The following is a 24,386-nucleotide window of genomic DNA, read 5'->3' as shown; positions in this document are numbered from 1 at the left end:
ATTTTAAAGTAGACCTAATATGACTTTTTAATATATTTGATACGATGAATGTGGAAAAACAATAATGATTTTCACAATTTGACTTGGGCATCTGGGAATAAATTAAAACAGAACACTGATAAAGGTAGACTATTTTCCATTCACTTAGCAACTTGCTGTTCATCAACTAATTGCTTAGTCACTACTGTCACCTTCCTATATATATAGTCTCCATTGTTGTCAGAGTACCTGTATAGAGGGGGACTGAAGATAATCTGAAGTTACTTTACTGAGTTATTACAATAATATATGATTAGTAGTTGATTATCAGGATTCTTTTCATAATTTTAGAAAAGTTTTAACCAAACGTATTACTTAGCATAAATTGGCCAAATGACCCACTATAAGGTGTTTAAAACACCAAAAGCTTCAACTTCTTAGATCAAAGAATATATCCTCCAGGCCAAAATGTTTCTACTGGGATGGTTTCTTTGCATCCTGATATAAATCTTCTCTAATATTTTCATGTGTTATCATATATTTGCGTATTCACTTTGATGGAAAGCAAGGAATAGCAGTCAAATACATATTTCATACATTCTTTTGATTAAAAATGATAAAGGTGATATTAGTGTTTTTTTCTTCCTCATTTTCAATTTATGTAGCAGAAATAATTTCCCATGGAACGTCCAACTAAAGAAAGGAAATAGGATTGATTCAAGATTATTTCATTGTTCCATTTATTTTGCACCTGGTTTGTGACAGAATACTGGATGTTCAGATATAACAAAAGTAGATGCATAGATGCATAGAATTATAATCATAGAATTAAGGAATATTAAAGAGACTTTAAAATCAGCTCTTCTAACACCTTAATTTTTAAGATGGTTGGAATAGTTATCTCTGGAAGGATAAATAGCTAAACAAAGGTCATGCATTGAGATCAAACTCGAGATGAAAATATTTCATATTATTTTTCCATTTACTCAATAAATTTGGCAAGTTGAGATAAGTGACAATAATTTGAACTGTTATCATAAATGATCTCATTATCACTGAAAGATCTGCAAGTTATCTACTTCCAAAAGTAAACCAATTTTATAGTTTTCTTCAGTGATCATGTCTGTTTAGCTTCAGATATTGAATTGACTTGAGGTAATTCACTGTAGAGATCCAGGACTTAAAGACTAGTCTGTACATTATTAATAATAATATAATATAATGTATTTCCATAACTCTAGCTAGATTGTGAACTGGAGTATTTTCAACTTTCAGAATTTCTAATTTCGTCATGTTTATTAAATAGTTTCTTCTAGTTATCCAAACAATTCCCCTTTCAACTCCACAGCAAATTGCATATAAAATTGAATATACAGTGAGGGAAAAAAGAGCATGACATACAGATAAACAGATGAATATGAATGTATTTTAATTTTAGTACAAAGGCCGAAGCTGATAGAAAAATTATTAGATTAATTTGATTGAGTGCATTCTCATTTAAAAATAACTGTAGCCAGTTATGGTGGTGCACCCCTATATTCCCAGGCAAGAGGATCACAAGTTTGAGGCCAACCTCAACAACTTAGTAAAACTCTGTCACCAAATACAAAAGGAAATTGCCAGGGGGTATAGTACAGTGGTAGATCACCCATGGGTTAAGCCCCAGTATCACAAAAATAATGAGTGATAAAATTTTAAAATCTAACAGTAATACTGGGCAATATTTTGTCCAAGTTTCAAGGCCATTTTAATGGATACCCAGAAATATTTAAAAACAAACCATGCCCAAGATTTCCTCAACAATTCTGGTGACAAGTTACTCATGTACTGCACTTGGAGTCCTCTGATCCTTTCACTTGCCAACTGATAAGGCAGCTAAAGATTATCAGCAAAGTATTTGCTTTTTATGGTGGTTATGATAGAAAGATTCAAGAGTACATGTCAAATTTAAATCATACAAAATAGTGGTTATATATTTGCTTTAAATTACACTACTGAGGAAACTGAGTGAAAAAAAAGAAAAAAAAAAAAAAGGTAGTAATCCCCCTTTTAAAACATACTTATAATTCTCTTTAAATCCTGGAGAAAATATGTAGCCATCTCAGTAAATTCCACAACTTCTTTTTAGTTCAACTTCCCTCGCCTTTCTGAGGTGCAGTTATAAAGGAACTCACAGCCCTTCATGATAACTCACAGCACCCAGAACTGAGGGGAATGCCTGGCATTCCATAGGCACTCAGTAAGTGTTAAATCTTCTCATTATGGTCCTTATATGGTCATAGTCTCTGAAAGTCATCAAAAATCCTTAAAAGGCAGATGTAGATTAATTTCTGGAGGACTGAGTTTCTCCACAACTCTAATTCTACCATACAAAGCAAAGTTCTTTGTGAATTTCCTTTCTTGATATCCTCAAATACAAGGGGATAATTTTTTAAGCAATCTCAGACATTTGGAAAATAAGATTGTTGCTCTGCTCTCCAAGAATCTCATTCATATAAAAAATAAATAAGTTTGGCACCTCTTTAATCACTCTTTAAGCTATTTCCACACCACCAGGGCCTGAGCAAAAGGAAGAAGCCTCGCGATTGCCCCACGTCCCACTTTCCCCTTCTCTCTACCTGCAGGAAAATCTCTACATTTTTGTTTTGTTTTTATTTTTTGTCTCTGACACAAGCAAATATTCTATATTCACAAGCAATTCAAAGAGACATGAAAGCCTGAAGCTCAGCCAAAGAGCCAATTAAAAAGGAACCTTCTGGTTTCAGAGTTTACCTCAGAGGAGAAAAAAGAACGTGAAGTTTTGCTTTAGCAGAGAATTTTCTACAGGATACTTTAATAAGGATGATAAAACTCCACATCTTTTCAACTACAGGTCCATAACATAAACTTAAATATGTCACACATAAAGGATAAAATGGGAGCATGTTAATAATTGTTATTTAATAGCCTTAGCACCACAATTAAATTTACAAATGTATTCTAACATGAATGACAGTTTTGGAAGTCAGCCAATCTCTCTTCCTGTTTTAAATTGTGTGTAATTGATAATATTTTGTCATTTAAAACAATGTACCCTGTTTATCCAGTGTCTACCAGGAGGCTATTTATAATTACATAACAATCATATTCTTCTGGGAAAAAAAATCATTATTGATATAATCATTACCATGAATTATGGAAAATGTAAAATGCTTACCTCTTTTGGAACCACCATATAAGAGAATATTAAATCATCAGTTTGTAGTTCACAGGGTATTTCAATAGGGCATATGATACTTTTTCTGTCTATTTTCACTCACTTTTTATAAGACAGTTCAATTGTTACAAATGCGTCTTATCTACTAAACAAGGGCTGTTTACCTAAACACTGCCTAGTGATAATAAAAAGTGGTATGTGGGTGCCACTTTCTTCCTCAGGATAGCAACGCACCAATCACAAAGCAGAAGCATGAAATAAAATAGAGTAGTAGGTGTTTGCAAGACAGAATATAAATAAAGAAGTGCAAATGACAAAGGGCAGATATTAAGGTAGATGGAGTCAAATCTGAAAGAAAACAGTGGTGTAGATCACATTTAGATGGTGTTATGTTATTTTGTTCAGTTTTTACCTTGTATTGATTTCTCACTTGGTATTATTAATATTAAAAACTTCTTTTACCTTTTCCCCTCTGGGAATAAAAAAGATATATCATCCAAAGAGGAATAAATACTGAACCATTATAAGCAATTCATAATAAAAACCACAATAAAACTGAATATTTCTGAACACTGGCAGGATATGCTTTGATGAAGCCTGCCCCAAACACCGTGGCCCCTCCTCTTTAGGGCATTTATAGTGAGAATAATCTACATCATATGATTTAGTACTTAATTAGTACTTCCTTTCATTTTTCTCTCTCCACTGCTTTATATAGTTCATTGCTTTATTTGTAATAATCTTTGATTGGGTTGTTACCTCCTTCTGCTTTGAAATTCATGTTATGACCACTAGCATCCAGTGCATATTCAATATTCAGCAACTGCTGGGAGATTGATTAATTAAATGACTTTGAACATATCAATGTGGATGTTGATGAAGATATAAACAGGCAAAATAAATCACCCTTCAAATATGGGGTAATTATTACTACCATGTGGGAACAACAGTATTATGTCTTATCAGAGCATATTTTAGAAAACTGAAATGTAAAATATACTAAGCTAGAAATTATAGAACTACTCAAAAATATTGAGTAAGTAGCTGAACAACCTAAAGTAAGTAACACTAAAATTACAATTACAAAATTGTCTTCATCTCATACAAACATAAAAATGCTATATAGAAAAAAAAACCTAAGGAAGAATATTTGTTTATCAAATAGGCTTCTCTGAAAATAGTTAGCTATATCTAAACAACTGTGGGTTCTATTTATTATGCCCATATTTAAAGTAAGGTTTGCTTAAGAAAAGGGATAAAAACTGAACATCTAGTTGAATGCTTAGAAAGAGTCCTAGATTGGGTATTTTTTATCCACTGTATCTAAGGCTCAGCACTGGAGGGATATATTCACATACATCACTAGAATTCCTTTTTAATTCTTATATATAAGCTGAGAGATGACATTTTTACAAGACATGACACTTTAGTAAATAACAACTAAGTACTCTGATAATTCTCTGATTAAGCCTTAATTTTCCTTGCTTCTCATGCAGCAATTCAAAATATTTGTTCCTTTTCACACTATTTTAGAACAGGCTTTGAATAGTCCCAGTAGGTTACCTGAGAAGGAATTTATTCTTGTCGGACAGCAGGTCTATGCCATTAATAGTGACAAGGCTAGACCAAAAAGACACTTTAATAAATGTTCCCTCACAGAAAAGGCATTCCTATAGAAACTGGTGACTCTCTCAGAAGACTAGGAGACAAAATTCTGAGTAAGTGAAAAAAAAATTAAACCTTAGGCTTCCTTCCTGTTTTCTTTTCTAGACATCAAGAAAGTGAAGCCATATGAGCACAGTACTAAAGGAAGAGAATCCTTACTTCCTAGTTTTTGCCCCAAACCTAAAAGTGTTTTATCCTAATGAAACTAAAACTGAAAGAGTGGGAGAAGCATCAATAGAATTGCATCTACTCAGAAGTACTTGCAACTATTTCTGTGTGCATCACAGCTAATCAGAGTGACTAGAATGTTTTATGGACTGATTTAGACAAATACGATAATCTGATACATTTACCTTAAACAGCTTCCACAGATTTCCAGCAATCAGAAGGTAACTCTCCCCAGGGGTATGGCAAGTCCAGGGACCATGCATTTCCATCATTAAACACAGACTCTCATTTTTTTCTCTGTTTAGCCTAATTGTGTATGCTGCCTGCAGTTTACTAATGCTTGCATCAAGCCTGGCTTTGCTAATTCCAAGCTTCTGTCTCCAGAGATATTACCAGTAACTCTTTAAGAAATCTTTACAGAGGCCTATTTGCAATGCTTCGAAACCTGTCATCTTTTTAAATAACAAGATTATTTCTAGGAATGAATAAAGAGGGCTGCTCTAGGATAAACATCATTTTTTTCATTGAGATAAATACTGTACATTGAGAATTCAACTCAACAAACATACCATGTTTCTGGAAAGGTATGAAACAGTTGGGATTTAAAGGCAAATGTTTCTTGAAGACATATATAAGACAGTTAAAAAAAAACTTGCTCTGGAGAGAACCATAATAATATTTGATAATTAAATCAGAAAGATAGAAATGTAGTGGTAGAGAAATATCAATTTTGCTATATCATCATCCCCACAATACACTTAATGTGTTTCAATTATATATGCACGTGCATAAGTTAAACCATGTCTTATTTCCATAAAATAATGTCTATCATTGCATTTTACAGGTGAAGGAAGAGGTCCAGGAAAGTTGAGTAACTTGCCTACATTCATTTGAATATTTTCTTAAGGAATTAAGTTACTTTATGTATGGCGAGGATCATTCTACTTAATTCTTTCCCCTCCTACCTTAGGGCACCAACAACTTATAATTTGCTCCTTTTGAAATTTTTCTGCAATTCATTGTGTAAATGTTGTATCACCAGTAGTTCTGTTATTACATAACTAAATCAAGGTTCTTGGTTTTAGTTAACTGTAGACTAAGAGGAAAGTCCATGTTTCAGACTCCAGCAAGTCTGAGAAATAGGTCAAAATTTCCATTACTGAATTAAAAGGGAATCCCAACAGATATATAAAGTGGCATATCTGCAATAAGTGAAATGGGTAAAAAAATGTTTTCTGAAAGATTTCACTTTTAGATAAATGTTGTATGTCTAAACTTATAGTATCTTGAGTTCTCTTGGTACTATAATTTTTCTTTTTTACCACTCTTAGACGGCATTATTTATCGTAGGTTCATTTCCTACATGTAAACTGCAAATCTGAGTAGCATTACCTTGTACATTCATATACCATACTCCTAAAACTCCTTTCATCTATTGATGTACAAAACTACAGATAGACAGGAGAAATAAGTTGCTGCTGTTCTATTGCAATGATAATGAAATTTATATTTTGAAAAAACAAACTAGAACAAAATATTTTAATGTTTTCACCACAAAAAAGACACATGTCTGAAGACAGAATGCTAAGCCCAATTTGAACACAATAGACACACGGGTCAAAGTATCACAGTACCCCCCAAATATGTACCATTTTATGTGTCAATTAAAATATATATATGCATGACAAATGAAATGTGTTTTGTAGTAACAGGCAATAGATTCACCATATTACATGAATCGCCATTTAGCTGATCATTTTGATTTAACTATATTAAGACATATTTTTATTGTATTCTCCCTGTCCTTTTAACTACAGAGTTAATGTTGTAAACACTATTGAGGCACTCAGTATAATGTTCAATATCACAAAATCACACTTCAAGCTTATATAAACCTAAAGGTATACTTTATTATTATAATCTTTCATAGGAACAATTACATCAGCATATTAAAAATAGAACAGAACTAAAACTATGGGTATTAATCATATATTTCTTCTCTTTTAATAGTAATAACAATAACAGCAATAACTAATTTTTTTTCTGACTGCACTGTGAGCCTGTTGGCTAGAGATAAGTCCTGCTTAAATTCAATCTGGGGTTCATGAGGGTTAGCAGGCATATTTTGTTTACTGCTACATCTACAGAATTTAGCATAGTTCCTAGAACCCAGAAAACACTGAACCAAACAGGCTTAATGAGGTTAACCAACATGAAAAAGCCACATTCCACCAACTGGCAAGGGTAGATTTGAGTCCATGCAACTTTGCTTTGGAGTCTGTTCTGACTCCCATATACTTTCTGTATTAGAGGGCTGTCTCTGAAGAGTAAAAATGAACTAAAACCAAATGAGAAAAAAATCAGCTGAAGAAAGAAAAGAAAGTGTTACCTCATTTAGGTTACAAACACATACAATTTTAGCACTTTTCTTACTGTACTGTGTTGAGGGGAGAGTTCTGCTCATGTCAATGTTGATTTTCATTTAGCTGAGACCTAAATGACAATTCCACCATTTGCATGAATTTCAGTTTGGAGATAATTTGTAGCAACATTCATTTCTTAAGTCACCTACTCACAGTTCCCATGACCACTCCATGAATAATGACTTTCTAAAGTTTGCCCTTTCTTCCTTCAAAATTATGTTTTATATACACCAAAATTAGCAATATTCCACAAATTTCTCTCGTTGTCAATCCCTTTAGCAGAGTGCCACCTGACCGTGTATCATGAAATATGCTTTCTTATCATTATTCTACTTAAATCCTTCCAAGATTTCCCTGCCAAATATCAATTCCATCGGGTTGACCAAGTGTCCTGTAATATGTCATTTTAAAAAATTTCATTTCTTATTTCCCGATGCTTTTCAATCTTGGTTTATCCACTTTTTAGTCTGATATCCTGCCTTATAAACACATCAATTTCACATGGACTGCCATGCTCCAATTCATTTCCGCTTTCATATACAAACAAAGCAAGCTCTATCTATTCCTTAGCACTTGGTCAAATACCATTCATGCTTCAGATGCTATAGATCCCCTTTATCTTCCTTAATAGCAGGAATCACTGATGTCTCTCATCTGAAGCTTGTAACATAGTTTGTACTATGCAACCCAATTCCTAACTTTATTTTTTCTTTTATTTATTAGTTCCTTTTCTCTTTCCATTCTGCTTGCTAAAGTTGGGGATTATATTTTAGTATTCATATCCTCTTTATTGTGCTTGGTCTGGGATTGCTATACATGTAGAAGTTATTCAAAATTTGTTTTCTGACATTTCAGTTCCTCTTCTGGACGTTCTACCTTTCTTTTTCTATCCTCTCCCCAAAACTCCACACTTGATTAACTAACTACTTATTACATAGTTTGATTTGAGAATTAATAAAATAAAGCTCTTGAAAATAACTACAATGACCCTTGGTATTTAGCAGGTGCTAAACAACTGATACTCAGATGGGAATCTTCACATGTTCACATTTTGCAACTGGGTACCATATGTGGCTTTAAGGACAGATGATCAGTTTAAAGTTTCCTTCCTCTTCAGCCCTGTCCACTCCAGTGAGCTGGGACCCCGCTCCTCTCAGTACTACCTTACTTAGACCATTCATTATGTTTATCAGTTCAATGAACTCTGAATAACCTTTATATTCCCTTCCTTTGGTGTCTATAAATCCCATGATTCTACCTGAATTGTATTTTCAAAGTCATCTTAATTTTCTGTGTTTACTATTCTAAAACAAAACTTTATTTCACTCCTTTGGATTATTTCTAATTCCATTCTCTTCAAACCATCTCATGCAATTCAAATTTTGTTTCTCTTTTTAGGTTCCCTGAGTAGCAAGCAAAGGGAACTTGGAATTCCCTATCTATATCTGGAAAACAGATAGATTTGGTATTAATCCTAAGGATTTAGAAAAAATATAAACCTCAGTTTGAATCTTCTGTCTGCTACCTGTGAGACCTTTACAAATAACCTAAACTCATTGTGTCTCAGTTCTTTCATCTATAAGACAAGGATGATAATACACTTCCCAAGGTTTGATTAGGAAAATGCAAAATATTTCAAGAGTCTAACAGAGTAAATATTCAACACCCAGTAATGACAAAAGAAAATTTCAAGATTTCATGATTCTGGGCCTTAAATAAAGCCCTTTAGCCTTGAATGTCTATATCCTCAATCCATGTAGACAGACCTGACCAATGTCTCAAGCCCATTTCAATTTTTTTTTATATTCCATAAAGCAAAAAAATAAATTTTAATAAATGACCTAAGAAGCAAAGTTTATAAAGTTGAAATTTCAAAAAACAAATAGGCAAAGTATTAATACCTAGCTTGTGTGACCCACCAAGTTTATATTTTCTCCACTGTTTCTTAGTGTGATGTCAAGGTCCATCAGGGTCATGTGAGGGTTTTGATTTATTTTTAATTCTTTAGCTACTCTAACATCTTGTAAAGACAAATATTTATTGACTTTTTTATATATAGATATTCCAGGTAATGAAAAGAAAATTTATTTACTTTTTAAACAGAATAAAAACTGTTGTCTCCTTTGCAATTACCATGTGGCAACATTGAACAATTCTAAAAATTGAAGGCACACTTTGGAATCATCATGATCATATTTTTCTTACATATTCAGAATTTTCCATTTCATCAACTTAGAAATTGTTTTGTCAATTATTTCCAACAATGCTTAAGAATACATTTTTTAATGTAATTTTGGTGTTAAGGCTATTAAATAATAATTATTAACATACTCCCATTTAATCTTTTATATACAACATATATTATGTTATCTGAAAAGATGTGGAGTTTTATCCTTCCTATTAAAGCATCCTGTAGAAAATTCTATGCTGATGCAAAGCCTCAAATTCTTTTTCTCTCCTCTGAGATAAACTCTGAAATGAGAAGTTTCCAATTCTTTGTCTCTGTCACCTTATTGTGTTCAGTAAAGTATTGTATCATAATTTAGGAAGATATAACAAAAGCTGAGAGACACCGTTTTACTAGTCTAATTTTAATTTAATTGAACAGTTGAAAATTCAGAATACTCCTTTTCCATCCATTACCACAGAGAAGAAAAGTGACAGAGAAAGATACTTCAAAATTATTAGATAAATCAAAAGATGAATTCAGAAAGATAGCAATAGGCTAGACTCTAATGATCAGGCTGAAATTGAAATTGATTCTACAAGTGAAGTGAGTCTTCAGATGACGATGAATTTTCTTAGATTTGAAAATCAATGAATGAACGATACATTTCAAAGAACAAAAAGAAAATATGGTATTCTCATCTATTTAGGCTTTCAACATGGCAAGAACCTAACCTTAACATTTTGCTAAAAGATCATGTGATAACATCCTTTCATTCAAAAATCTATGTTCCCAAAGCTGGGTTTTATGGACACAAATGTTGAAATGTATAGACAGGAATCAGAAGGATATAGATATTGTGCAGATGAGAAAACTGATTTGTCATTCTAGTTAATGTTCATAAATATAAAAATGAAAATGTTTTGCCATTATGGAATGAAGAAGAGAACATTCTTCTTTTCAAAGGAAGTATCTGTCATCATAGATTTCAAAAATTCAACTGTTGCATTTAATGATGCATGTTCTAATAATGTGCTGGAACATATTAAATCTGGAATTGGTTAGCTGCAGACTCAGGGATGAGAGCAGATGAATAGTAAGTCCCTTTCTGAAGATGTTTTCTATTTAGAAAATTAGAACTTTATGAAATAAGCATTTAAATTTTCTGTTTAAGTTCTCATCAAAATATTCACTATCCCCGTATTCTAAGATGATGGAAAGGCTTTTTTCTAAATACTAAGATATACAGTTGGTGAGATGAAATAACTGTTCCTGATATATTTAGATTGGTGTGTACATTTTCTGGGTCTCTACTGCACAAATTTCAAGTTATCATTTGTTATACAATTATTTATTTCATGTCTTATCTCTTGACTATCAGCTGGCTGTGGGAATTCAACAAATACTTACTGATTAAACATGGTAACTCCCAAAGCTTTTGTTGTGTAAAAATAATTAGATGTTTGGAATTAAAATAAGTATATTTTTTGGAAGGATGCCTACCTTGGAGCAGGGTTTTGGGTGAAAGTATAAAGAAAGGTTGAATTTCCTACTCTTCTTTAATACAGCCAAGTGAAATACATCAGATTAAACCATTAAATAACAGTGACTATACTGCTATTACATTTGACCTCTTCTCCGCAAGATTAAACCAAAAGTGCAGTTAAGTACCACTAAAGTTCAAGAAAAGGATCTTAATAAAATGAAAGTACTAACTTAACTACTTGAGGCTTTTCTAGCTATGGACTTGAAACCCATTGAATTGGAATACAGGCTGCCAAAGAATACCCTATTATAGTCAGAGAAGATTTTGGTAGGTGAGTACACTCAATTTTAGGAAAATAAACGACACAGAAAGTAAAATAAATTACCTTGACATAAATTCTTGGTTCAAGTAAAAGTCAGACAATTGCTGGAATTGTAATGGTGGGATAACTTCTAAGGGCTAAACTTTGACTTATATTAAATTTTAATCATTCTAGCTACAGAGATGAAAGCTGGAAAAAAAAGTGTTAAAATTCTAACCCAAAGCACACTAGTCTGGTCCTTGTACTGAACATTTAAATTGGTTTCTTTATCTACAAAGAATATAAAGAGGTCTGTGAGCCACGTGATTTCCTACTTATAGAAATTCATCTCTTTAACTTGGATGACTCTGTCCAGAAATCCATTCAATTCATTAAGCCCAGGTAGAAACTGATGAAGACAGAAGACGAAACTGACAAGATCATGATGTTTGCTTAAGAGTCTGCAGAGTGAATGAAACTATTGGTATAAGTGTTGCTTAAGAAAAATGTGCTTACCCATGAAATATTGAAGAGGAAATTGGAATTATGAGGAAGGTCATATAAATAAATCTAAAAGAATTTTACATCGAACATCTCTACTATTGATTTGTCGAGAAAACAAAGCAAAGCACCACAAGTTGATTTGCAGTGTTGCAAATGATATCTGTATTGACCAGTTTTAGTACTTCTCTCATAAGAAAATGACAAGTAGACAGTTTTAATCCTTAGGGAGAAAGTGAGGGTTATTAGCTTCAAGACAGACACCACAGGAACAGAATCTCTCTCTCTCTCCTCTCCTTCCCTCCCTCCCTTAGAACAGCTGTTCAAACCATGTAACACTGACAATCTACAGAATCAGGGGATCTCATGGTGAGGCTGTTTTGTCATTAAAGGGAAGATAAGGAAGTCTTTCTGCAGAGGGGGGCTCTTCAGTATTCACAGAATCTTAAAACAAAAAAAAGAAGATATATCTACTCCAGGTGCCCATACGACCAGCCTTGATAGTATTATGCTCACGTTCTAGATTTAAACAGAATTTTCTTATTGCTCCAACTTAATATAAAGTGAATCATTACAGGAGAAGTTGAGATATGACACAATGATCTGATCCTTACAGTTTACACTGGCATATTATGATGGTATCTAAACTGAAGTAGGGATTATCTCCAATCAAAGTGTAGTACACATTCACTATTCACTGTACAGAACCAGAGCACTTTAATTCATATAGATTTACATCTTAACTAAAACTTTTAAGGATGCCATAGGAGTTCTTTATTTCTTGGGATATAAAGCAAAACTGGGGACTTGACCTCAAGTTGTCAACACAAGGCACAAGGTCTCAACAAGGTTTTCTACTTTGAACTACAGTTTGGGCTCTTTGTGAGGGTATGACAATATTCTCCAAGGGAATTACTGAATCCCAGAGGGAAAAAATCAAATTATAGTTTTAAAAACTCATTACCAATAATTAATAATGAACTCCAGCTAAACAATAACAGGTGTTCCACTAATCCCAAACAGAAACAGATGGAAGCACAAATGTTTTATAAATAGTGGATACATGCAGAGCAATAAACTTGGCAGGAATTGTTTTATTCCTTAATTGTCAGTCAGAGTCAATGTCTTATCACTTGCATTTCTCTAAATTAACGTGCCTAGAAGAAATCTGTACTTCTCACTCCTCATTTTAAAATGTGTGTGCCTTATCATTGCATTTTACATATTGAATCAATAATGAGGATAGTATTTTTGAACTTTCCTTTGGTACATATACAGATAGCATATAGTTTGTTATACTTTGTTTCCCTTTTCCCCCTTCTTCCATCTTAGTGCTTGAACAAAAATTACTGTTCTAAATAATTTTTTATTTCTTAAACCTTCAAAATAATGAATGTAGGTAGATGAGATAAGTTAGGGCAATCAGTAAGTCAAGTAAATAGATGTGATTAAGAATTTCAATCCTATAGCACTGAGGAATTATTTTCAGGACTTGGAGTATTATGCAGTGCTATAGATTTTAATCCTTTGGGGAATCAAACCCCCAGGCCTTATGCATACTAGGCAATTGCTGTGTCACTGAGCTGCATCCTCAGCCCTGAATCTGATTTTTTGTTTTTGAGAGGTTCACATATACCTTAAGAAGGGCTCTCTTTGTGTGATCATTAGCAAAATCTTCTTTACCTCATGCAGAGATGGTTTTATTATTCCTTCTGACCTTCAGCTTTTGTGAGGTATTCAAAAAAAAATGATTAGTATTGTAACTGTTAAACTGCCAGTGTCCCTTACTAATTTCCACAGTGCAGGATTCTGTGTACTGTGATTTTCTTAGAAAATTTGTTTTAAGATCAACATAGTGTAGCTACTATAAACAATTTTTGTTGCACAATTATTTTTCTTCAAATAATGAAATTTAAAGGCTAATGAAACATAAAGAAAACAACTCATATTAGTCATTTTTAAATTCATGTTCATCAATAATATAGATTCATCCTGTGTATAAGAAAATATTTGGTCCATCTTATAAAAGCAAAAATATGTGTGGAGTATGACTTTCTTGAACTACTGCAGCTGAACAAAATGGGCTGCAAATCTTTTACCTAAAGTGAATTTGTGTTGCATATAACCTGAGAATATCACTGTCAAGAGTGTTCTTCCTCTGGAGTGTTCACCCAACATACTGTGGTGAAATGAATGAATGAAAGAAGAAAGCTATGAAAACACTTTGCTGTGAATCACTAGATCCCTTGTCAACAATGCAAGGTTTTAACTATGATCTCCATATTACTTGTAAGAACTTTGCAGATGAGGTTCTGAGATTTCCTTGTCAAGGTCCCACAACAGAAAAGGCTGGAGTCAAACACTGTACTTGTGTGCCTCACTTTTTCCTGTATCACATGACCTTCCTCAGTGTTTCCACCTAATTTTACTCTGCTATTACACCATACCCATCTGTTGATCATAATCAGTTTCACCAAGTAAGGTATCATCATTTCGGGTTTATGCCCTTCATTTCATTTCATTTCATTTCAGTTTCTTACACATTATAAACATAGGAAAAATGAAGGAGGAGGTAAAAGAGGAAAAAAAGGAGGAAGAGAAAGAAATCATCTGACAGCATAAGTTGCTCTAGCTACTTTAGTTGTCCAGAGAGCTAGCTAAGAGTCTCATAATTTTCCTAATTCCTAGGGCCTATATGTATTATACATTTTTTTCAGATATGAAATACCTGTTTGCCAATATATGCACAAGTTATAATTATGCATTTTAGAAAGTTTTTTACGTAAACAAATAAGGGCACAAAGGTGTATTTGCTTTAAACAAATAGATTCAGTTATTTTAATGTAAATTATCTCATTTTTTAACAATAACATCTTATTAAAAATGTTTTCCCAAATATGAACATGTTTCATTTTATTCTGTAAAAGTCATAGTGCAAGCAATCAGTTGCTTATTTTTAATTATGAGTTAGTAAAGGATACTTCATTACACTCTGGACAAGAATTAAAGATATGAGAGATTAGATACATTGCTTTAACTAAACTTTTTCTCCATTATGTCGACTATGAACTCCAGACTTAACCATCCCCATCAATAGTTTTCTGGAGTGGCCAAAGTTCACATGTGGGGAGAAAACTTAAAAGTGTTTTGCTTTTTTTGTTTTTTTGTTTTTTTGGTTTTTTTTTTTTGGCAGGGGGATTGAATAATTGAAATGTGATGTATTTTAATATGAATTTTGTTCACTTCCAAGAAAAGAAAGTTCACTTCTAAGAAAAGAATATTTTCATTGTCATACTTTTGTTCTTCTAAGTTTACCAGGAATAAAAAAAGATGACTCATTGCTTCACTCCAAGATATTATTAAAGATATTAGCATACTTTACATATGAAGATATTAGAATGATTTTAGCTTTCAGCTGACTTCATTTGCAATAGGCCATGCAGTGATTGAAAGTAAAATTAAAGGCCCTAATGCCACTTATTATTTATGCTTTTTATTGGCTTTATTCTAGATCTACACATGCATTATGCATTTTAAAAAAATGAAAATACAGTTTAGTACATAAAAAAGCCAACAATCTTAGAAACAAAGACTATTAAAACAGACAAGTACAAGAATTGTTTGGAATACCTGGTTTTAAGTCCCCATGGACAAACATGTCAATCATATATCGACAGAATGCATACTGATCTGACAGAGTAGAAAGAAAAAAAAGCAATGAGAAAATGTCATCAACACCTTTCTTTTTTCTAAGGAGAAATGGTTTAACAAAACAAAATAGCACAATTCTATTTTGGTTACTACATATTTTCTGCAAAGGTATAATTTGCCCTCATAGACATACGGGGGGAAAAGACATAATGAACATAATGCTCCATTTATTCCACATAAAAATAGCTTAAATTTTGAAACAGAGATAATATTTAGTGGTTGTTTTTAAAAATCAAAACCTTTTTCATCAAATTTGCTACAAACTCATCATATTAAAGCACTCATTCTCATTTGTCCCTTTGTAGACATACGATCATGAAACAGGAGTTTTACAAGAGAAAATTGTTTTCAACTTGAAATGTTTTACCAAATATTCACTCCCAGACCCTAAAGGAAGCTGCAGAATGTTTTGTCAAAAAGGCCTGCAGGAGGGCAATCCCCTTTGAAACTCCTTAGAAGTCCTCTGCATGACAATGTCCTTTAATTAGAAGAGGAAATCAAGAACAGACTAACCATGCCAAATGATATCACTGTTAAGCTAATTAATTGAGTAATTTTCATAAAACCATTTTATGATCTTGACTAGTCTATGACCTATGGAGAAAAAAAGACCAAAAAACAGTAAGTGGTGAACATTTGGGGCAAACATAGTAAAAATGATTTCAGTAGTCTTTTTTTTTTTCTTTTCTCTAAATTATTTCATATTTCCACATAACTTTAAATCCTCCTGAGGCCATTAGAAGTCTCCATTGATGAAGATTCTTAAAAGATTCTACAAGATTTACCATAGGTTCTCTAAATCTTACATATTATGAAACGAATCTTCTATGTAATTATTTACATTTTAGTATTCCTAGAATAAAAATCTTATTAATCCACCAAATCCAAAGGCAGCTTTGGGACCAAGTAAGTTTATTGGCTTTATACAACATGACACATTTTTAATTGCTCCAGATTGTGTATATCAAACAAGAAACAACAAAACTTATTATAATATAAATTTACATTGAAGGATTTTTGTAAACTTCGTTCTTTTTAGAGTGTTCACATTTTTAATCAATTTTGTTATGAAATTCTACCAGGTCTTCCAAAACATAAATGCTATGGTGGTAGATCTAAAATATAATCAATTTTAATTAATACCTAAATATGTGTAAGCCAAAACTCATAAAGTTTCAAAAAGTTACATGTATTTTGATTGTTGAAATTAGAGCACATTTTCCCACAGCAGAAGCAGGAGTGGGAGGAAGTCTTATTTTCAGGTCAGTCCATGAATCTATCTGCTCTTTGATGGAACTGCAGTAACGAAAGTTTCAGATGGCAGGACCTGGGAATCTCATGGTACATAGAAGAAAAGTAAGATTAAAGCAGATGGTAGCTTCTCTTTCCTGAACACAAGATTTCCTTGTAGAATGGGTAAGTCTGAACTAGGACAAGATTAAAAAAAGTGCATTTTCCTTAAGTGGAAAATTAGAAGTTGAATCAATGTGACACTGTCAGGCTTTCCCTTTTGTTTCAGTAACTTAAGCAATTATGCCTTCAGATTTGTCCTTCCTGTAATTCAGAAGTAGTTCTCCTTTGGCAGTTTACACATCAAAAAGATAAGGGAATATGCCAAAATAGAAATCTGTGAGACCCATCATTTCAAAAATTGTGCTGTGTGTCTGGACCCTAGGAAGATGCATTTTAAACAAACCCTGATACATCCAATTAGACTACATCTGCAGAATCACTGATCTAAAACCTTTCAATTGTGTTTTTCCTCAGTGATCTCTAGTGGCGCTACAGCCTCCTGGGACAGCAAAAGAGACTTTTTGCTAGAATGCAGTCTGAAGTTTAGGATGTAGGGACTATTTGTAATTTGAAGGATTTGTACAGTGCTCCAAAATGAAATATTGTTCTCTGTCCCCCAAGGGCGATGGAGTGGCTATATACATAAAATGTTGAACAGTGTACTGAATTAACTAAAACCACAGTTCAAAGTTTCCTCCTCAACTGAATATTGAGAGTGTAATGAAGCTTTGTAACCTAGTATGAATTATTACCAAAGTGCCATGTTTATTTGTATCATACCAATAATTTCTAGTTCCAAAAATCATTCATTCGATTAGTGTATCAATAGTTCAATGAACTTCTAATTTGAAAAGTAAATTCTCTGTGAGTTCAAGGAACATTCTTTTTCATCTAGAAAATTATTTGAGTTACAACACTTAAAATGATTCAGTTCTTTATAAATAATGCTGTGATCTTATATTCTAATGGCGTCAATATTTTTAAAATATTTTACATTAAGAATTTTGAGATATTTTGAGTTAGAACACCCATCTCCTCCTGTCTTCAGGGTTGAACTTAACGATGTATAACAATTCTGTGAAGGTGAGTGTTGGGCAGTCCCAAGAGTGTCTGTTTCAACTGCCTTAGGACAGAGCAAAACAAAATTCCTGATTCTAGAAGATTCATTTTATAGAAATGCTTTTTAAAACCCAAGTCAAACAATGTAGCAGGAAATTTTTCCTAAAGAAAATCTGAGTTGTCTTGTCATTGTAACTCTCATAGTCATGGGATAATAATTTACATAAGTTAACTTCACATTTGGTCACCACTTCAAAGTATTCTTAATAGCATCGTTCTAGAAATAATCCATGCTGTCCGTCTCTCCACTTTGCAGTCCTCAGGGAGAAAGATGGACATCATTCAGCTGCTTCTGCCTTGTCAGTGTTCCCTGTGGAGTGGCAGCTGAGGGAAAATGAATTCTGGGTGCAGAATGTCAACAGAAAGGGATTCTTAAAAATAATCTCTAATGAGGATGTGGTACATGTGGTCCAGTGTTCTATGGCATTCTCATTAGCTATATTTTCTCTGCCTGCCACAAATATTTAAATAGTTGTTAGAAAAGAAATAAAGAAAAAAGACGCACATATAGCAGCTGGAAGATTGCTTTGTTTCTTTTTTTCCCTTTCCCACAGACTCTCCAGAGACCACCAGAGACTAGGAAACAGTGTGTCATCATGCCAACCCTTCTTACCCCACCATAAACTGATTTAAATTGGTCCATAAAACTAAATTAGGCAATATAAAAGTGTGTGTAAGTTTATGGTAGGTATATACATACATATGCATCTTAGTCTCAGTGCTTTAAGCATTGTTTATGTATGCAATATTCAAAGTAACCACATTTAATAGATTTACATATATAGTATAGAATCAAATAATTTCCAATGATTTTGTGCCCTGTGTAGGTTTCCAAATGAGCAAAAGATCTATGGATACTATTTATTTAAAAGGAGCTACTTAGAAATCTTATGAAAAGAATATCTTAAATTCATTACATCTAACTTAAGCTAAGTAAATAAATATTTTCTTGACCAAAGGAGAACTAGTTCGATTTTACTGTCATCAACACAAGAACTTCAAAATAAGTCAACTCACAGATTTGTTTTTAAACACCATATTTTTATCTTGCTAAGATAAAACTATTCTGTGATTAGTTTTTTAAATAAACAAATGCTCTTAAATCTTAAGTGTAGGAAAAAGTTAACATATTTGTGGGGCTGACCAATCATTATAGGTTAAGTTTTGATTACTTACCTAGCAATATATTTATTTAATTGATGATAGCTGTTCTCAATAGGAAGCCTTGCTTTAGCAAATGCATTTGTTTAGCTGATGAACTCTTATTTGTGCATTTGTTTCTACCTCTAAATGATACCTGAATGTACTTTTAAAAGATAAATATTTCTTAATGTAGAAATGAAAACAGCAAAATGAAAATGGAATGGTAATGTAATGTTGTCTTAAATAGATCTGATTACTGATAGAAATAAAGTATAGTATTTGTGACCTGAAAAATAAATATTATTTGAAAGTGTCCTAGTGGTATATCCTCATCAGTAAAATATGGCCTCAAAGTCACCAAAGATACTAAAAATAAACATCCCAAAACATGGTCATGTTCCTAGTTACTGGATAAGTATTTTGACATCCCTCTATACAGCTGGCATACAACTTTATAAACTCCAATTACAGATGAAAAACTGGATAAACTTGGTGTTTTAACTAGTTTCATGTGATTACTTCTCTTTTTAAAAGGATATTTAAAATGCAAAATATTTTAAGATATAAATAAACATTAGTGAACATTGGTGAAGATTTTTTTTATTCCATGAGTATAATAGTCTATTAAAATATTTTCTCTATTATACCCATTTTCTATCGCAAATATTCCATAAATTACATAATTTTAAAAGATAATAGCTAATATTTTTTTCATAGTAACATAATCAATCATCTTAAAAATTAAAGAAAGATTTAGCTGGGCACAGTGGAGCATGACTATAATTCCAGCAGCTAGGGAGACTGAGACAGGAAGATCTCGAGTTTTAAGCCAGTCTCAGCAAGAGTGAGGTGCTAAGCAATTCAGTGAGACCCTGTTTCTAAATAAAATACAAAATAGGACTGGGGATGTGGCTCAGTGACTGAGTGCCCCTGAGTTCAATCCCCAGTATCCCTCCAAAAAGTTGAAAGATTTAAGGTTCCAAAGTTTTAAATCACTGGTATCTTAAAATATTATTTTAACATAAATGAAAATTACTCAAAGTTTTTGGCTCACAAGAAGAAAAAAGGAAAAAATGAATCTGTCCTTCCTTCCTTCTTCTTTTTTAAAATATATTTTTTAAAATAAGTACCTTTCATCCTATAAATCAAAGTTTACAAATATTATTTGTATACCAAACTTTACCAATATTGTCAATATTGGGGAAGATAAAAATAGAAAAGTAGACTGCATACTTCATATTATGTTAATTATAATGAGGAAAAGTATTGTCATTTCCCCATCCAAAAGCTTAATCAATAATTAAATGTTAAGATTTTTTTTAAAACAATAAGTCTCTTTGAATCCAATTCCTTGATTTTAATTCTCAAATAAAATTATTCAATTGCTACCAGAGTAAAAGAAAAATTTATCTTGTAATCTCTGTAAGACACATCATTTACAGGAACAGGTTAGGACCCACATTCTAGAAGGGGAGTCTCAGAATGTGTATTGACCTGGACTTAAGAATGGACTTAGGGAAAGAAAGACTCAATAAGACCCACAAAGTGGGACTAAAAGGCACTTAGTAGCCCTCTAAAAATTCCACTGCTTTCTATTCACATAGAACCCTTCCATAAAGAACTTCAGTTGTCTATTCCACCTGCATGTCAATGCTATAGCATTTCTGAAGTAAGAGTTGAAGTTTGACATCAGTCATATTGAAGAGAGCCACCTGTGAACTGTAGAGCATTCTTTCCAAAGCCATCAATTTAGTCAATGGAAACTGGCAAAGAACCCTGAGAGTTCTTTTTTCTATAAATTGTTGCCTATTAAATTCAATTAATTTTATAATTTGATCATATTCTAAATGGTGTGTGCTTTCAGAGACATTGAGAATGTATAAATAGTTTTTTTTATAATATTTATTCTTTAGGATTTGGACACAGACTCCTTAACAAACTCCTTGAAATTGCTATCATTTTTTTTTTTCTGGAGTGCTTTTCTCTTAAGTATGACATGTAAAATTGTTCAATTGTTATTGTATATCTTAATGGAAATTCTACATCTCAAGAATTCAACATTTATCCTCAACATGTAGATAACTTCAGATGCTAATTCAAAACCCACTTTAAAATACTTCAAAATGCATCCTTAGATATGTGAACATATTTTATATTTCTACAAATAAATATTAATTCCCATTTTATTATATTCTTTTCTGGTATATTTACTCATATGGGTCTGGTACCCTGTTTGGAGTCTGATTTTGATCGTTTTCAGCTTTTAATTTCACTGCATCTGCTTCTTGCCCAATATTCTCTTAGAGCCTCGGGTTGCCTCCTCCTCTGAATGTTTACCTTGCTGCTCATGTTTTGACAGTGCTGCTGCCTCTTTGTGGTCCTTTTCTTTGTCCTTCTCTTTGGGTTTTGGTGATGGTTTTTGTACTTCTTTTACTTTTGCAGCTGTTTGCTTCATTTTCTCTGGTTTCCCACCTTTCGTTTCCTTTTTAGTCTTTTCTTCACTCTTTTCTTTAGCCTTAGCTTTCTTTTCTTCTGTTTAGAGTTAAGAAACATTGAATTATTACTTTTTAATTTACCAACAAAATATTTATTCTGTAATTGATTCATAAGAACAATTTTTTAAAAGAAAGAAGAAATAAAAAAGAATGGAAAGTTGGAATTCTGACATATTTGTGACTGCTACCAGAGTTTAATGTAGTGTATGAAGGGCTATCTTAGACTTACTGCTCACCTGCAAAATACAACTGTTTTTTTAATTTATGTATAAAAGTACTATATTTTATGTAATCAAGAGAGATCACACTGCATTTGAGGTCAGAGGTTTTTCGTCTGTTGAAATCAATTTGGAAACAGTAAGACCAGCTTCTTGCTGTGGAATCCCTCAAAGATATATTATAGTGAGACTCTCCAAGGAGGGAAATTTAGCTATATACATTATCCAAAATTATTTTACCATAAATTTCTCATACAAATATTACCCACTTACTTCATAATCTTTGAAGTTTCCCCAAGTCTTTGTGGCTTCTGTGATATACTTGGAATTTTCTTCTACATTCTATGAACCATTTCTAAATATCCTTTGCTTGCTTCTGCTCTTTCCTATAACAAACTCATACATATTGTGACTGAGAAAAAAACTGCTTTCTGTGGATGACTTCAAATCAACACCAATCTAGAAACCCACACTGAAATGTTTATTAGGGTCTCTCTAGAGAGAAAGTTCTCCTGCAATGGTCAACAACCAAACTTACACAACTCCAAAACCCTTCTGGAGAATCTGTATTGATCTGAGATCAAAACTATTTGATGAATCTTTAAAGACCAGCACAATAATATAACTATCTAAAGAAATTTTAATGCAGTGTTTAAAACCTCTTTCTCCTTTCACAGCACCTCTCCAAAAGTTTCTTCTTCTACTGCACTACTTCCTTTTTCTTGAATGTATTATGTATTTTTCACATGCCAACATTGTCAGACTGTAGTCTCTACATTTTCCATATATTCTATATATCTAAATTTCACCACATTCAATAATTCACATGCAAAAAATGGCTCTGCTGTTAGATTAAATCATTTCTTCCCCTGAGATTCCATTGACCTGAACTTTTATTAAAGTATGTTATTTCCTATTGTGTATTTTAAATTAAGATGATTGTTCACTTATCCGTCTTCCTTACCACACTTGTAAGCAACTTGAGGATAGGAACTCTATTATTCATCTTTGGGTCACCATTGTGTCTAGTACAGTGTGCTTTTTTCAGAGAAAAATGGACTTGATGCATGCTTAATTAACGATTTGATCATGGAATAAATAATTTACTATGCTCAGGTCATATGTATAATTTAGTGCTATATAAAGTAAATATGTAAATAGAAGTGTTTAGAATAAATGTATCAAATATTGGAAAAGTTGTCAACTAATTTTTGGCTTTTACTTTGTTATGTGAAATTGGTACTTTTGGCTATTCTATATTCATCTACCTGATCTTTGTAGATTTCTACTAGTTTAAACTTGGCTTTACACCATAGAATTAAAAATGTGAAATTTATATCTATTTTTAATTTTATTAAAATTCATGTTTAGACAATTTTCTTAGAAACAGGATCACACATATAATAAGAATTATTATTGTTATTGATTTTAAGAATAAAAATGGTGAAATTTCCCCTACATATTTTAGACCTTTGTCGGCGACTCTCATCTTTGAAATAGACAACTTTGCCTTCAATAGAAAAAATAAGAACTCAATAATGAGGTGAATGTAATGAGGAAAATATTGAGAAAATAATGCAATAGCAAATTTCCATTTGTTGAATCAATATTCTTAAATTTTGTGACAAAATATTTTCCCTCATTTTTAACAAAAATAATTAAAATGATATGCATTTAGGAATTCATTGAAGAATGATAAAGCAAAATATGCATATACATTGCCATGTTGGATTCAAATAACTCTGTTTTAGTTAGGAAGATAATTAATTCATAACATTTGTCAAATGCAAAACAAAATGGTTTAATCAAAAGAATGACATCTGCATATTTGATATAATTTTGCAAGTAGCACAGCCATTAACAATTTTATAAGAATCCAAATGTCTGTCTCATGCCAAGGTAGGGGAAAATGTTATCCAATAAACATACTATGGTTCTACCCATTTTTGGAGTTAGAAAACAACAAATTCCATCTCTCATTCATTAAGGAACTACAAATTGCCTTAGTTTCCCTGCATTTAAAAATAAATCATCATCATAGCTGCCTCTTCCTCTAAGAATGCTGTGGAAACAAGTAAAATAATGAACAAAAAAAATTGAATGCCACAAAATAAGTGCATAAATTCCTCATATTAAATATACATATGTTGCACTCCTAGAACTCTTTGGAGCGTCTCTGTAACTTACCCAGCATTTAATATATAGCAGGTATTATTACACTGTACTAATTCTGCATATGAGGAATTCAAGAAACAAAAGTCATTTGGTAAAGATCGTACAACCAAATGAGTCAGAAACAGAAGCAGTAAAACCAGAACTTCTAACCATTTCCTAACCACACTAACTTGGGTAAGGTTATAAATATTATCCTGTGGAAATGATACCAAAATATATCTTAAGACATATGGGGGCAGATGTAAATAAACACAAACACAGTGATAGTGTAGCCTTCCTGAATGTGTTCACAACTGCAGTAGCTTCCCCTACTTCATCAAACACAGACATCTGAAGAACTGTTATT

At 32.4% G+C, this 24,386-nt stretch overlaps 1 protein-coding gene and 1 long non-coding RNA gene across 2 annotated transcripts in view; one reads left to right on the top strand and one right to left on the bottom strand.

Moving 5' to 3' along the window:
- Window positions 1–24,386, top strand: part of LOC124988084 (uncharacterized) — a 61,871-nt gene that overhangs the window by 24,893 nt on the left and 12,592 nt on the right. The gene's annotated exons all lie outside the window — the stretch shown is intronic.
- The window catches only part of Trdn (triadin), a 122,559-nt gene continuing 119,191 nt past the window's right edge, over window positions 21,019–24,386 (bottom strand). Inside the window, exon 8 of the mRNA XM_047557263.1 lies at window positions 21,019–21,684. Within this exon, the coding sequence (XP_047413219.1) occupies window positions 21,422–21,684 (263 nt within the window). The 3' untranslated portion in view covers window positions 21,019–21,421. The remainder of the gene's footprint in view (window positions 21,685–24,386) is intronic.

Source organism: Sciurus carolinensis, chromosome 7 (assembly GCF_902686445.1).
Source record: "Sciurus carolinensis chromosome 7, mSciCar1.2, whole genome shotgun sequence".
NCBI classification, from domain to species: Eukaryota; Metazoa; Chordata; class Mammalia; order Rodentia; family Sciuridae; genus Sciurus; species Sciurus carolinensis.
Note: the sequence above shows the minus strand (reverse complement) of the source record. Positions and strands in the feature narration are given on the sequence as shown.